Source organism: Barbus barbus (genome assembly GCF_936440315.1).
Source record: "Barbus barbus genome assembly, chromosome: 26".
In the NCBI taxonomy this organism is placed as follows: domain Eukaryota; kingdom Metazoa; phylum Chordata; class Actinopteri; order Cypriniformes; family Cyprinidae; genus Barbus; species Barbus barbus.
In genome coordinates, this window is record NC_136754.1 from 24,396,089 (window position 1) to 24,412,713 (window position 16,625).

At 37.5% G+C, this 16,625-nt stretch overlaps 1 protein-coding gene across 1 annotated transcript in view; it reads left to right on the plus strand.

Annotated features, from left to right (window-relative positions):
- LOC306846502 (MAGUK p55 subfamily member 7-like) overlaps positions 1 to 16,625 on the plus strand; it is a gene marked incomplete at both ends in the record, with an annotated part of 28,964 nt that overhangs the window by 2,100 nt on the left and 10,239 nt on the right. Inside the window, 7 exons of the mRNA XM_079379936.1 lie at positions 1,284 to 1,365; positions 2,456 to 2,541; positions 2,640 to 2,714; positions 2,831 to 3,027; positions 4,342 to 4,406; positions 8,080 to 8,193; positions 13,821 to 13,985. Coding sequence (XP_079236062.1) covers positions 1,284 to 1,365; positions 2,456 to 2,541; positions 2,640 to 2,714; positions 2,831 to 3,027; positions 4,342 to 4,406; positions 8,080 to 8,193; positions 13,821 to 13,985 — 784 coding nt within the window. The remainder of the gene's footprint in view (positions 1 to 1,283; positions 1,366 to 2,455; positions 2,542 to 2,639; positions 2,715 to 2,830; positions 3,028 to 4,341; positions 4,407 to 8,079; positions 8,194 to 13,820; positions 13,986 to 16,625) is intronic.

Sequence of the window (16,625 nt, forward strand, 5' to 3'; positions counted from 1 at the left end):
CAAACAAAAGTGCCTGCATTTCCCGTCATTAGGGTTGGTCTATGCTCGATGTTCCAGCAAAAATATTTGTGGTTTATAGGGACTTGTGTAGTGGAAGTCAGACCTGGCAGATGGGGGTTACCTTACAAATGATGATCAGTGATGTTGCCATGGGGCTACATTAACCTTAAATCTGACAGTTCTCTTTTGAGCAAGCTAAAAGAGGCACAGACCAGAACCCATCTGTTTTTTCCCCACACCATGAGTAGAGTTATAAACAGTGGGCCATGGCTTTTCCAACTTCTATTTAAGAAGCATGAGAAGGAACTAAAAAGTTCTCCACAATCTGAGGAGATCTTTTTGTCTTGCTTATAGGGGGCCTTAGCCCTGCGATTAAGGACTATGGGCCATTTTGGCTTCTCCAGTGGTCGAGGAACTAAGCAGGGCCCCCAATGTCCTTTGTAGCATCATGAACCTCATTGTCTGCTACAGGCTTGTTAAAGCTCGGCCTCCTGAAGCCAGTTATCTGAGAGGCCTTTTAAGGACTAAAACTTCACCATAGTTTGGACTAGAATTTATTTTAGGAACTCTGGAAGTTGTTAATATGTTTTGGAGGGTTTAAACACTTTTATTATAGCTGTGGTATTGTGGCCACAGTTAGTATACTGATTGTCTTGGGAGATGACGTGTATGAAATGAAAATTTTGGTAAATGATTAAAACAAGAAGAAATTATTTTTCTATTCAAGTGATGTGAGATTGTACTAATGGTTATGGAATTGTAGCAAAATACAGACATGTGTCTAATTCATCAAGATCAAATGTAATGTGTGTTTTGAAAGATTAATTTCATTGGCTGCTGAATTTTCCTACACACGCTAAAAGAAAATGGATCCGATGTTTGACATATAATGTCAACAATCTGTGTGATTTAAACAAAAGCTTTTTTTGTCCTAATTTGAGTTTTCATGAATAGGGTTTCCCTCCTTAAGTTAGACTTTTTCGCCATGGTTTCAAGCAACATTTAATGCTCAGCTCTCAATGTATAACATGTTTAAGATTCCTATTATGATATTCACACCTGTTTCACCCTCTCTAAAGATATTTGTGTACCGATTTCTAGTTGGACTTAACATGACACTAACATATTGATGATTTATAAGGCAAACTGGGAATGTTTGCTTGTAATTGATCCCTCCAGATATATGAACTTGAGCTTTACAGTCAATTTGCTTTTTGGATCTTTAATATTCGAATTTGTGAATGATAGCCTGGAGAACCTCAATTGACATTTCTATGTTCCAGGGAGCCACCATCAAGAGAGATGAGTCCACTGGAGCTATAGTGGTGGCTCGGGTCATGAGAGGAGGAGCTGCTGATCGAAGTGGTGAGAAGCATTTTAAATGTATTAATATTAAAACCTAATTAGAACCAAAATCAGTATATAGACATAGGAGAACACTTAAAGTTGACCCGAAATGGAAATTCACCATCTTATTGAAATTCACATCTTACTGTGAATGATTCATCCATACATATGTTTCATTTTTACTCATAGCTCATAATTTTTAATCAAAATGTCATAACTGTCATGACTTTCCAGTCATTTAGTCCGCTTAGCTTACATTCAGATCTGCCACCATCTGATTTTTTTTTTTTCCTTTTTCTTTTTGCTTGGATGAAAGTTACATCACAATATGAAACAAAAGATCCGTCGCTACTCAAAAGTCTTGCTTTAAATATGCATGGCACAGTGATATATGCTTATAGTTCCTGGTTAAGCTCTTGGTTAGATTCAGTCCACAATGTTTAAAGTGCCCCTATTATGGGTAATGAAAGGTTCATATTTTGGTTTTGGGAGTCCCACAGGTTGACATGCCTGCAAGGTCAAAAAACACTTTCATTCTCTTATAATATGCATTTATTTTTACCTTAATTGCTCAACGATTCATTTTTCCAAACTCCTCCTTTGCGTTACGCTATTCTGCGGTGATTGGTCTTATTTTCATTATGGTCATTATTATTTGCCTGTAATGCCTGATAAAGCAGCTCTTATGGGTGCAGTGCTGCTTTGTGTACAGCGTTACCAGGGAAACCTCTATTTTTACCGCTCTGAACGCGGCATGTAGTGGCAAAGAATGAATTTGTATTTCCATTCAGACCAACGCAAAAAGACCAACAAGTGGGTGGGCAATATGTTTCATGTTGACGTCAACATGATACGGCTTGGGATTCGTTTTAAAAACGACTTGTTTCAATGATTCAGAGTCACTCTTTCTTTTGAGAGACAATAACTTTATACATGGTTAACTTTCAGATTTAACCACTTTTCAGATTTTAAAACTTTGCGGGATGTTTTCGTTCACTTAGAGCACAATGCATGAAAGGTAATTTTCTAAAAATCCATAACAGGGGAACTTTAACATAATTAATTCTGCTAAAACTTTCTTCTCATTGGTTCATTGGTTATACTACAGGTCTAATTCATGAAGGGGACAAGCTCAAGGAAGTCAATGGTGTTCCGATGGAGAGCAAGAACCCAGAGGAGATCATTCCCATACTAGTATGCATTGCAGATTACCAGCCTTTATTCATAAGTGTTATTGAATCTGAACGTTGTAAGCTTGTTCTGGGCCTGTATATTATTATCACATCCTCCAGGCCAAGTCAGAAGGAGCAGTGACCTTCAAAGTCATCCCAGGCACCAAAGAAGAGCCAGAGACCATAGATAACAAGGTCTCATTATTAAAATAAAGTGTAAAATAAAGTGAGCTGTTTTCTTAATTGATTTACACTCCAGATAATTAAAACCAAACTTAATGACATCAAAATATATTTGTGGATTTTTGCAGATCTTTGTAAGGGCACTTTTTGACTATAATCCCCAAGCAGATCCTGCAATTCCATGCAAAGAAGCCGGGTTGGAATTCAGGAAAGGAGATGTGTTACAGATTGTAAGCCAAGAAGATGACACCTGGTGGCAGGCCAGACGGCAAAGTGACGCCAACCTCAGGGCTGGACTGATTCCCTCAAGACAGCTTCAGGAAAGGTAAAAAAATCATAATCATACTATTGCAAAGTTTCACTCCAAGTCTAGACTGAGAAACTAAATCCCTCTGTTGTCAGACTCATACACAGACTTTGTCAGTCAGATCCTGTCGTCATGCACCCAATGTTGAATTAGACGCAGTCAAGGGCAACACAATCTGACACTCCCTTAGTCAAACTTTCACTCATAAAAAGAAAAACAATCAATGTCATTATAATTTGTCTTTTGTCTGGACAGTTGGTGTCTAGAAATGACACCAAGTGATAAGAATATATCAGCCTGCATAGATTTTGTTATTTGTGTGTCTTTGAGTTAATGACATGAAAGTGACATTATTGAAAGGTTTACTAAATAACTATATGAAGTCTCAACATAAGATCGACCCACAATCTCACCACTGCCCGTTCACTGACCGTCTAAGGCCAGTTCCCACAAACTGTTAAGTTTGTTTTTAAACTGGCATGCTGGCTTTATGGAACTTACAGGAATATGGTTTTTTTGTTGTTGTTTTTTTCCCAAGAACAGTTTGGTAGTCGATCAAACAAGTACATCTGAGGGTGAAATAATATGCCAGGTTAATCATAGTAAATCTCTTTATTTGAAACACTTCGTAACAAATTAACTTGATATCTAGAACTATATTCTGAGAAAAAGAGTTTTGTTTGTGAATTGGTCTTTGTATTACTTATTATAGACTTATAGAAGATAACAGATTCTATTTACAGTATATGTTATTGTTTTGTGATATACACTACTGTTAAAAAGTTTGGAGTCAGTAAGATTTTTCTTTTTAAATTTGTATTAAGCAAGGGGGCATTAAATTGACCAGAAGTGTCAGAAGTGTAAAGACGTTATTACAAAAAATAAATTAGAGACAGTTATTTTGAATTTCTCTTCATTAAAGAATGCTGAAAAATATGTCAGTTTCCACAAATATAAGGTGGCACAACTGTTTATAACTTTTATGTTTCTTGAATACAAATTTAGCATATAAGAATGATTTCTGAAGGATTATGTGACACTGAAGACTCGAGTAATGGCTGCGGAAAATTCAGTTTTGCCATCTCACAAATAAATCACATTTTAAAATATGTTCAATATATTGCACTATGATGGTTATTACTGCAATTACAATTCTTACTGACGATGCCAAACTTCTGAACTATAGTAAATTTATTTTTGTCAAATGTTTTGACTATGAGAGACTGAACTTCTTTTGACTTTGAAGAGACAGCTTTACAATATTTATGAGGAATTTCCCTGAGCTAACTGAGATGTTGATATTTTCAGCATGATTCCTATGTTTCCCTACAGGAGAGTGACTTTACAAAGGCCTGCAGTTCTGTTCCACCCACTGAGAGAGTCGATGATATTTGGCGGTAAGCTCAGAAATCCAAGCAGTATTGAAACAACATGCATAAGACAGCATTTGAAATATTCAAATGCTAAATATATTCACTCTCTCTGGCCCTGTCCCAAACAGTGCACTTGATGTGCACTAGCAAACCTGTGATTGCTGCCATGCATACATACCTGAGCCCAACATGGCAGTAGGGTGTCCCTTTTGTCATTTTAGCTGCTTTGGAGGCATGCAGCCCTCATTGTGCACTTTTTCCGAGCCTTATTTCTTACTCGGATGTCTCACTCAAAGGAAGACTGCAAGAGTTTAGGTCATCATTTGGGACAGAGAATGTCTCATATGAAAACTGGAAGTCCAATTCATTTTTATTAGTTCATTTAAATGATCTCTGCACAGACATCTACACTGCATGTAATATACCAAATAGTATATACGCTATATGAAGGCATAAAACAAAACAACTAGCCTATAAGACATAAAATGAACAGAACACTTTTCAGGGTAATTTTAAAGAAATACAGAAAAGCATGTGTTGTTAATTTATAGCTCATGTTGGATGAAATATATAAACAAAGAATAGACTCAGCTGTGTTAAAGAGTGATGTGGAAGTGATTGTGGAAATGGAGTGATGTCACGCTTAACATCACTACAAAAACTGTTAGTGACAGTCAGAGATGAGAGTGTGTCTAAGGATGCCAGGCATCTTCCTGGAGCTGCTCTCTGGAGACGTGAGCTGAATAAATGACCTGATAAAGTCTGAGGGAGTGCTGTAAATCACAGTGGCTCTGCCGGACATATTAAAAAATGTTTTACTACGTGTGAACACATTCATACTAAGCCATTGGAAAGGTTGCAGTGGCACTGTTCAGAACAGTCTTAGTCAATCTTTCATTTTTGCTAAAGGCTTCAGCAGACTAAGCAAACACAACAAGGTGTGACCTCCGGATGAAAGCAGTTCTCCAGAAACATATTAAAAAACAATTGTAAAATTAATTACCACGGAAATCCAAAGGTGTTCTTTACGATTTATTGTAATATTATAATGAATATTATTTTACATTAATGTTCAATAAAGATAATTTAATAAAGTTATTAAAGTTATTTTAAAGGTGATAAAGTTATGATTATTTGTTGGAAAAAACATCATCTGATAGTTGCCATTGTCCTAAGTTTTTATTTTGCTGCAGTATAAATTGTTGAGGGAATTAAATTGGGGTAGAAAAGGAAGAAGCCAATAGATGGATCTGGAATAGTTTGATCTCGTCTTGAAAAGCCATTGTAGGTCTGTTCAAAGCAACAGCTTTCCCTATAAAACCTCCATCTGTGGGTTGGATGCGAGGAGAGTGACAGCTGCTCTGCGACTCCGAGTACTCACATGGCGATGATCGACGAGGTCACTTTACGGCCTCCCCTATAGCACACTCAAACACAGAGCTTGGGTTGAAGCAGAAGGTTACCAAAATGCCACATGTTAAACTCAAGACAGCACCAGCATTTTTACTGGCTCTGTAAAAGCATGAAACACATCATTCCCCAATGAACCGCAGGTGAGGACATGGTTAGGACAAGTTGAGCTTGGTCACAGAAAATTGTAATTACTATTCTAAAATCCACCCTGGGCACAGCATGATGGACAATTGGACTGAACGTCCATGTCGTGCCCCTTGGCTGCCATTGCACTGTGGCTTCTAAAGACAAGACCACACACATATTGTAAGCTTTGGATTTGCGTTACTCACCTCGTCCCATTTGAGAAGTAAAAGCATGTTTGATCTCTTCCAAAATTATTACATTTTCCTTTATTTTCTAGATTTAAGGTACTTTAGTCAAAAAAAATAAAAATAAAACTTGTCATCTCAGTGTTTACATCCTAAAGCTACCAAATGAAAGATTAAATAAGAGAAAAGGTTTATCTAAAAATTGTATCCTAAAGCAAAGGGCAAGTTTATCTAAAATAGAATCCATCAGTCAAACAGTCAGTCATTCAATCAGTCAATCTACTTATCCTCATTGGACCCCATATATGCCCCTGCTCCTGAAAGTTGCATCTAGTCAGCCAATCAGCTTAGAGATTGCCAGATAGAGAATGTACGCTCAGGTCCTGTGAGTAATATGCGTAAGCGGTCAGTGAACTAACTCTGAGGGTGCAGTCTAGCTCTATGACCATGACGGTCCAAATTTAGACAGTAAAACGACATCACGTTCACTGATTATACAGTAAGATTGATTGATGAAGTGCTAGGCCTTCTGCTGCATCTAAATACCGCTTATTTCTTTAACAAATAGCTATAATGCCTGTGTAATTGCTGAATGAGAATATATTTCCTGAGCATTAGAAACCTCTACAAAATGTCAGAGAACTTTTTTTTATTATTATTGTTGTGAGTGCAATGTCTGATCGATTCTCTCTCTCTCTCTCTTGCCCTTTCATTCACACTGAAACACTGAAAAGACAACATGAAAGGTAATTTTTCATCCTTTTCAGCATGGTCACATAACAGTAACCCAGCTCTAATTTGCCAGTATTTTTGTCTTTGTTTACATCAAGTGTAAAAAACAGTAACATTGGAAATTACCCCTTTCTTTAACCACTTCTTGATTAAGGGTTGCCCAGACTCCATCTCACATTTATCATTATTTGATTAGAGTGCTCTTTTTTTCTCTTTTCTCTCTAACCTGCTTTCACTCCATAACCAGAGGATGTGGACTATGGAGCAATAAGTGGCATACATATAGGTGAGGATTTATTTGTCTGAATTTTAATTGTAACCTCCTAGCCTGGTTTTACACTTTAAACTCTGTAAGCACATAGCCATTGAGTCTTAAAGTTCCAAACACACACACACATACACATTACTTCTCACTCACTTGTGGTCCACTGCAATACAATTCCCAGAAAACACATACAATGTTTATACTGAATCAAAATTGTTTTTGATTAAAAAAAATAATCTGTGTAAAGATGCATAAATACAAATATGCATTTCTGTTTGACCCCACCGCTAACTCAAATGCAACCAGTCACACTCCTTTTTAACAGTATATGTGACTTGGCCTGTTAGCCAGAGTGCTGATGAACAAGACAGTTGTTAAAGATATCCATCTCATCCTGTTTCATTTGTACTTTTGCATTATGTTCCCACACCATTATGAGGATGATGTTTATTCAAGGTGAGGATCATTAGTTTTAGATTTAGTCTGATCTGGTTTGAGCATTCATGCTAATGGTAGAGGCATTGATGGCTCCAGACTGGGTGCTTTGTACTGGTCCATTAGTGATAAAGGCCATCTGAGAGCTAAACATGCACTGCGCTCATTTAGCAGCTAGGCTACCAGATGAGTCTAGCAGAGACGTGCCTCATTTTCAGCTCTTTGGCAGCCTTGACCCCACTTCAAAAGCCAGCATGTCCACCGCTAATCTCAAGGACACACAATGGCCAAACTAGCATCAGGGCTGCTGCGGTCCCTCAAGAAAACATGCTTAAGACATTACAATGGGACCAAGCCATACTGGGCTTATTTTGCCAGCTCCAGAATTTCAGATTTATCACAGCAGCAGCGCAGCAAGTATGTGATGGAAAATTGGATGCCTTTGCCACAGATGGAGAGCTCTGGTAGCACTGGATGCTTTTTGAGCAATTGTCAACATTCTTCTATAAATCTATTCTGCAAAGCCCTTGCTAAAATTTAGAGGTGCTGTTCAGAGTAACCACGTGGAGATACAAGGCCCAGGGTATTGTGGGATATGAAAAGGTTCATGAGGGAGAGGTGTGGTGGGATATTAAACTGGGGAAACCTGGAAAAGGTATCAGCAAATCCCAATAAGATCCAGTCATGGAAAAACAGAGACACATTAAAAACAGGCTCTATTTACAAACCAGATTATTTAATCAGTATGCAGTCCCACATGCTACAAAGAGCCAATAGTTAATGCATGCTTGAAACTCCAGAAAGCTTGCTTACTTCTCCAGATCTTTTGAATGTTTTTGGTGTCAAGTAGCCGCAGCTCATGTGCGTTAGCTGACTTCGGTAATATGGCAACCAAAAGTCTTTGTCAAACAGATAATGTTTTGAGCATGCAGTCTGGTGTAACCAACCGCATATGATATATGTCATACATTTTATGTACCATTTGTGGTAGATAATGTGGACTGTGCAATTGATGAGGTTGCGTGCCGTGTGGTTTCTGAAGAGTTTTCAGCCCTCACTGTCATATTAGCGGATTGTCTGTCCAGATTCCACTGCATGGGATATATGGTGTCTGTGTTGGCTCACTGCTCGCACGTTAAATTTCTATCAATGATTTAATGGCTCATCAGGGTGGCTACATGCATCGCTCCAGGAACGCAAGGGCAGCAGTCTGGGGGTATAGAAGGTATCCAGTGTGTTTTGGAGTACCTCTCACACTTTCTAAAAGGGATAGTGCACCCAAAAATACAAATTGAATTAAAGATCTGTAAGTCAACAGATAGAATCTGTCGTTTTATTTGAAAATCAGGTTATGGCATTTCAAAGCAAAACAAAAATTATAAGAAAGAAAGAAATATGAATTAATATTTTACAAGATGAGTCATCAATATTTTTGTCCAGTTTAAGGAGACATTTTAAATGTATACAGTATCTGCTAATGATCTGATTTTGTCAGCTTTTAAGCTTAGGTTTTCAAATGTAACAGGACCCTAATATGATGGTTCCTTTGCAATAGTCTCCCTACCGCAAATATAAATGCATCTATATGTTGTCATGTACATAGACGCATTTGTACTGACAAAAAAAAAAAAAAAAGACTGACAAGTCTTTATGGTTGTTGTATTTTTAAAAATATCTGTATTATATTAAATGTAACAACGCAACTCATTGCTTCATTGCGAATCAAAGCTGATTTGTCTAAGTGGGTATATTGTTTTTGTAGGCTTTTTTTTTTTTTTTTTTGGCTGAGATCCATTGCTCCCTGTCTACAGTGATCTTCCATGTTACAGACTCTGGAAAACAACATGACCACCAGGATTACCATGATCCCAAGTCAATCCTAACAAAACTGCTTCCAAAAACTCAAACATCTCTGTAACTTATAATAAGACAGAGGCTGTTCTACCCACTGAGTGTAATTTCACAGATGTCAGAGCTAGGAGATGCCCATATCATTTGCAGTAAGTCAGAGCCTCGCCGTGCCCACAACATGGCTTCCGCGAGACCGCATGCATGTGGTGAAAGCCCTGCTTTGGTGTAGCCCATGAATTAAGAACCATTAACCTTCTGGAGTGGTAACTCCTGCGCTGTGATATTTTCTGAAACTGGTCATGTGGCATGTTTCTGTCAGTTTTCCGACACGAAAAATGTTGCAGGTTCCAAATTTCTAATCTCTAGATAAAGTCTGCCTCTGTCAGCACCCATCACCAGTCATCAGCTGCATTAAGGATCGGGACTGATCCAGGTTATTTACTGCCAGCCGCTCAGCTTTCCTTGAACAGGATGGAAACAAGCAGTAATGTTCATTAGTTGTAACCAAGGTCATCTGTGAACAGAGATGAGCATGAAGGCTGATGGAATTATAGTGTCACAGACTAAAAGATTCTCTTTAGTATATCTATAGCAGCATTGTTGTGTTCAGAAAAACATCTTTCCTATAACCTCATAATAGCTTATGTTTCATAAATTGTTCTTTCTTCCTGTCCTGTATTTTTCCCATTATTGTATCTTTCAGTGACAGAAAACTGAGGGAAACAGCTTTCATTTGTATTCTTGTATTCCATCAGTGTAATAAGGTTGATTTAGTCATCCAGATCTTAAGTATTTTTTTAATTCTTGATTTTATTTATTTTGTTAGTTACCACATGAAGCAAGTTTTGGGTTACATAATAAAACATTTTAACAGCGTAGAGTATAATTTTTTACTATTGTATGTTTAGTGGGTTTTTTTTTTCTTTACTTAGATATCCTGAACTGCATAAATTAAAACAAAAAAAGTTAAAAGAATCTAAGAAAGAAAAACTACTGTCTAGAGGTCTCTATCTAGTGGGAGTCCAGTGGGCCAGATAAAATTCATCTTCAGGCCTTGGTTTGACTATCTCTGTCAAATATTCCTAGCTTCGTTTTGATTTATTTATCCAGAAGCTGTTTGGCCTTCAGGCCCCGATTTTGCTGTCTATGTGGTACACTATGTGGTACGTCTGGAAGAATTTAAACGATTCAGCAAGATTAATATTGGTGGTACCAGTCAAACAAGTATGTGTACAGCAGATACTGCAACAGACAATGTGTGATATGCCTTACATCTGTTCACCAAGATCGTTATGTTCCTATATTCAGGCCCTCCGCTACATAATTCCCAGAGGTGTAGAGGAACATCAGCAGCTATCCAGTGCCCTGTAATGTGTTTATGATACTGTTATCATTGGTAGCTACCAAATGAATTGGACAATTATAATATGACCTCCAGTTTTTGTTTCTCGGCATGGAAGCAGTAATTTTTGACAGTGATTACCCAACATTTTTTACAAATCTGTTTATAAATTGTGTCAAATTGTGTTGAACATTACTTGAGTTTGATGAATGTATCTTTTCCACAAAAATCCTTCAAACTCAGAACTTTTATTTGTTTATTGCACAATACTACATTTGATTTATATGTTGGAAATAATGTTTCTGATGCCTGTATGTTTAGTTTGTGCTGCTGAGTTGTATAGTTTATGAGATACGGGCCTTTGGGATCGCATATGCTGTATGCCTGCTAAAAGTTATGTTTATAAGTGAAGTGAAGTGAAGTGACATTCAGCCAAGTATGGTGACCCATACTCGGAATTCGTGCTCTGCATTTAACCCATCCATAGTGCACACACACAGCAGTGAACACACACACACCGTGAACACACACCCGGAGCAGTGGGCAGCCATTTTATGCTGCAGCGCCGGGGAGCAGTTGGGGGTTCGGTGCCTTGCTCAAGGGCACCTCAGTCGTGGTATTGAGGGCGGAGAGAGCGCTGGACATTCACTCCCCCCACCTACAATTCCTGCCGGCCGGAGACTTGAACCCGCAACCTTTGGATTACAAGTCCAGCTCTCTAACCATTAGGCCACGACTTCCCTACGACTTATATAGTGGTAGCTGGGCTCTTTATTATACTATTGCATTAATAGAGAAGAAACATGTTTCCTCTGATATTGAAGGGATAGGGATTCACCCAAAAATGAAAATTACCCCACGATTTACTCACCCTCAAGCTATCCTAGGTGTATATGACTTTCTTATTTTAGATTAATAGAATCAGAGTTATATTGTTTTTTATAAAATGGCCTGTCTCTTCCAAGCTTTATAATAGCAGTGAATGGGTTTTGAGATTTTTAAGTCCAATAAAGTGCATCCATCCATCATAAAAAGTACTCCACATGGCTTTGGGGGGGTACATAAAGGCCTTACATCATCCGCTGGATGCCACTTTCTCACGAACGCGCATATGACAGCTTGTGGAAGCTAGAGATTATGGTTTATAAAGTTTTAAATATGGATATTTTTCTTACACAAATGCATCAATTTGCTTCAGATGGCCTTTATTAACCCACCAACCCCCCCCCCCCCCCCCCCCCCCCCTCACCCTCCCCCCAGAGCCACTTTTTATGATGAATGGATGCACTTTATTGGACTTCAATTGTCTCCTCAGTATCCTTACATATACATTAACGCTTCCCCTCATTGATCTTTTGGCCATGCAATAGATCAGGAGCAGGCTACGTATGACCGTTCTGAGAAAGAGAGGACACCCTGCTCCTCACCCAGAAGGGGAAAGAGTAGAAGAGCATCTTCAAAATGCCTACAGGGCAGATAATACAGCTCGATTTGGTCAGTCTTTCAGGTCACTACAGGCTTCCAGAATTTCATCAATTATGTATTTTATGTATTATGCTTGACAGAGTACCTTGACGACATGCTTATCTTTTCAAATACTTTGTGCAAAAAGCTATTAGAGGAAGGTAACTTTGTCCAAGTTTGAAACAATGTGCTATACAATGTCTTTTTTTAAGTTTTCTTATATCTTGATTGCATGGAAATAGATCTGAGCAAGATCCAAATTGTCATCAGTAAAGAGGATTCAGCTCTTCCAAGAGTTTTCAAACCTTTATTTGTTTTTAAAGAACTTCAATGCACCAATCACTCTGTTGGCCATAATAACCTATCAGCAGTTCACAAAGCATCAGCATGACAAAGCATTGCCTTTTGGAAAAAAAAAAAACATGCTGGTTAGGTATGTTTTGAAGCATGGTAGCTAGTTTAAGATGGTCCTTAGTTGGTCCTTATCTGGGCTGCATTTCCCAAAAGCATCGTAAGCCCAAGTTGATCATAACTCCATTCGTGACAATAGTCTAAAATCAACTTAAACTTACAATGCTTTTGTGCTCATGACCAACTAAGGACCAGCTTAAACCAGCTCAAACCATCTGCCATGCTTTAACACACCTAAACAGCATATGCTGTTTTTTATTTCAACAGCGTTGAGAACAAAGATGAGAAATACTGCACCCCTATTTCATTGCTCCTGTGAAGCAAAAGTAAAAGTAAAGTTTGTGCGAGTCATTGTGTCCATCCTGTCCTGCACTTAATCATGGTCTGCAATAATCAGTTCTGCTTGATATCCCAGAGCAGTGTTTCCCGACCTTACATGTCTTGGATGTCTCCCTAATCAAATACACACACCTGATATAACTTACCATCTTGTTTGTAGAAACTCCAAAACTTCAAATGGGTGTGTCAGATAAGCCAGACTTCCAAAATGTGTACAGTTGGGGGGCTTCCAGGAACATGATTGGGAACCACTCGCCAAGCACTGTAATGTGCTACTTAAACTTCCATCACATTCACATGGCTAGTCTGTAAGAAATCGCTTGCACCCTGATGAATATTGCTATTCAGTTGCTTGATGGGGGTTTCTTCATGGTTAAAGTTTTCTTCTGACAGCCACATTACTGATTCTGTTTGGTCCCAGATTTACCAAACAGCAGGTCTTACCAGGACTTTTTTGACCACCTCTTGGATTGAAGTTTACTGATTTCTCAGTATGTTGACCTTTCTTTGGTCCTCATGTCTGATTTCAGGATCCAAGAACCAATTCCAAAGCAAAACTAGACATTGACAGCTATCTAAAACATACACTAATGATCCAGACAAACACACTTGTCTAATAAGAAACAGATGTAAGTACAACTGCCCAAATATTTTTGGCATCTCCACTTGGTAGGAACTCTGAGCAAATTGTGCTGTAATTTCTAAACACATTACTCAGTGTAAGGGAAAAAAATAATCAAATCAAACTTGACATATTATGACATACCTATGTAAATTTAAATCAATAAAAAAAGATAAAAAGAGTCCAAGTATTCTTCTAAAACTAACTACATGTGACAAGTTAACTGATTTAGTTTTCTCCTTTCCCACCTCAGCTGGTTTGAGGAAAAGTTTCCGGTTGAGCCGAAAGGACAGCACAAGTCAACAGGTGAGACGGAAGATGGGCAAAGGACATGCTGGTCTCCATTTACCAATATATCAGGAGGTCCTGCCTTACAAGAGAAAGCCTGATGAGCCTTACCGCCTTGTGCTCCTAACTGGTGAGAATGATTCTTGCTTTAAAAAAAAATAGCTTATCAAAGAGCTTAAATTCTGTCATTATTCAACTTTTAGGGTTGAAAAGGGCACCATAGTGCAAAAGCTATGGAAGCCTATTTCTGCCACTGAAAAAAAAACATAAATAAATAATTGCAACTTTTAATTTGGACTTTTTCTCAGAATTGCAAGAAATAAACTTGCAATTGCAAGTTATAAAGTCAGAACTGCACAATACAAACTCGTAATTGTTATAAAGTCAGAACTGCAGGATATAAACTTTTTTCTCACAACTGCAAGTTTATATCTCACAATTCTGCCTTTTTTCTCACAATTCTGACTTCTTTTCTCAGAATTTTGAAAAATAAACTCACAATTGTGAGTTATAAAGTCCGATTCTGAGGGGGAAATGCCTATTTTGCCTCAAAATTCTGATAAAAGAACATGCAACTGCATGTTAGAAACTCAAAATTGCAAGATATAGAGTCACAATTCTGAAATTATATGTAGGATTTCTGACTTTGTAACTACCAATTATAATTTTAAATCATGCAATTCTGAATCACACTAAAAAAAAATTGAATTGTGAGGGAAAAAGTCAGAAAGCATGTGTTATATTCCAGGTCTACTACAGACCAAATTTTGCATTGTTCATCACTGGTAAGCTTCCCTACCAGTGAGTTGTTTACCATTGGGCCCTGACTTTGAATAAAGCATAAAAGTCACATGTTCCATTTTTATAATATTTTTTGTAGGGTTATTTTGTATAATTTTTTAAGCTGGACAGCTTCAGTTGCTGTTCATTGTAACTGCATGGAAAAGTCTTGATATATTCTCTTTTTGTGCATGCGTGTGTGCGTGTGTGTGTGTGTGTGTGTGTGTGTGTGTGTGTGTGTGTGTTTGGCAAAGGGAAAAAAAATGCATGCAAGTTTGGCATGATGAGGGTAAGTATTTATTGGTATAGGGGAAATAATATAGATATGTAGAGAAAGAAAGAGTCTAGAAAGTTAAATTAGCATATGGATCAGCAGACTATGTATCTGTTTTCATTGCACTGCCTGGACGTAGACCTGGGTCTGCAAAATGTTCACCTCAACGTCATTTCTAAAGTCAGACTCCAAAGGAGCCAAAAGAATACGTGCTTATTATCTAAACATGAAACTTGAATATGCCAGGCAGCCCTCCATACAGCTGAAGCCACTTGCTATATTTTTATGTCATTTACATTCCCAGTTGCCACAGTCCATCAGTAGAAAGAGTTTAGAAAATGACCATAATCAAAAGTTGGCATTTCATTAAGTATGAGATCCAGAGCTATCTGTTCAGAGGTTTAATGAAATGGAAGTTTAGCTTTTCTGTTGCTGAGGATATAACTATAAATATTCACAACTGAATGGCATCTTGGCGGATAGATTGTCTATTGTTATAAAAGTAGTAACTGCCTAAAATGCCATCATTGCTTTAGTGTTTGCACAATTACGAATGCATGATATTCTACTTAGAAATTTGATGAGGCGTGTGAGATCATTTAAACTTTTTCACTTTTTTTATGCACTGCTGAATCAAAAATATGTCCCTGTGGTAGATTTAGAGCATTAATTCTTAGGTATATCAGGGGTGAGAACAGCTGTTGGCTAGGTGTAGGTGAATGCAAGACTTCTTTCCTAAACAAACAACAAAAAATGTACAGGAGCACAATGAAGTCTCTCCCAGTACTGAAGGACTTCAAGTGAGCCTTGACAAGTCTGGACAAAGAGCCAATATGTTCAAGGAGTGCATGGATTTATTTCAAAAGCATTAAATCATCTCAGCAAGGTCAGAACCTGGGTTGTCTACCATTGATATATGAGAAAAATGAACAAAAATGTGGCACTAGACTGTGCTGTTTCCCCCCCTATTTTGTCCACAATGTCTGAATTTAGCTGCTGTGAAACAGACTTTTCATGATGATTTTCAAGTTATGTTGGATTCCGACAAGTAGAATTTGGGTCAGTGACATGAAATTAACTTCTTCCTGTATATTAATGTTTCTATTTATTATATATAATTTATAATAATAATAATTTTCTTATTATTTTTGTCTTATATTTATTTATTCACAAATACATTCAAGTGCAATTCACACAAATACATTTTTTTATTTTTATGATTGTGTTTTTAATTTCTTTTAAAACATTGCAGGGTACTACAGCTATCCATAATGAAGAAAAAAAGCATCATTAAAAGACAGAAATTCCTGAAAATAAAATATTATTAAATAGTTTTGCATATTTTATTTTATTTGAAACCTTGGTCCAACAAATCATATGCTGCAACTAACATGCAGACCATAAAAGAAAAAAATTATATCATTTTGAGGACACATACAGACTGAACATTGTGTCAGTGTGAGTAGTCTCTTAAAATATCAGATAATTTTACCTTTTTTAGCAAGGTTAGTTTAAGCTGTAAAATGTGCTGTATTGAGACCCCCCCCCCCCCCCCCCCCCCCAAAAAAAACCCCGAAACAGAAACATTTTTTCAAAACCACAAAAAAAAGCAACAACAGGAGGATATTTATATATATTCCTATAAGAATTTTCCTGTTCTTTTTCATTAAGATGTCATTTGTTATTTTGCATACGAGAAAAACAAAGTTTAAGCCC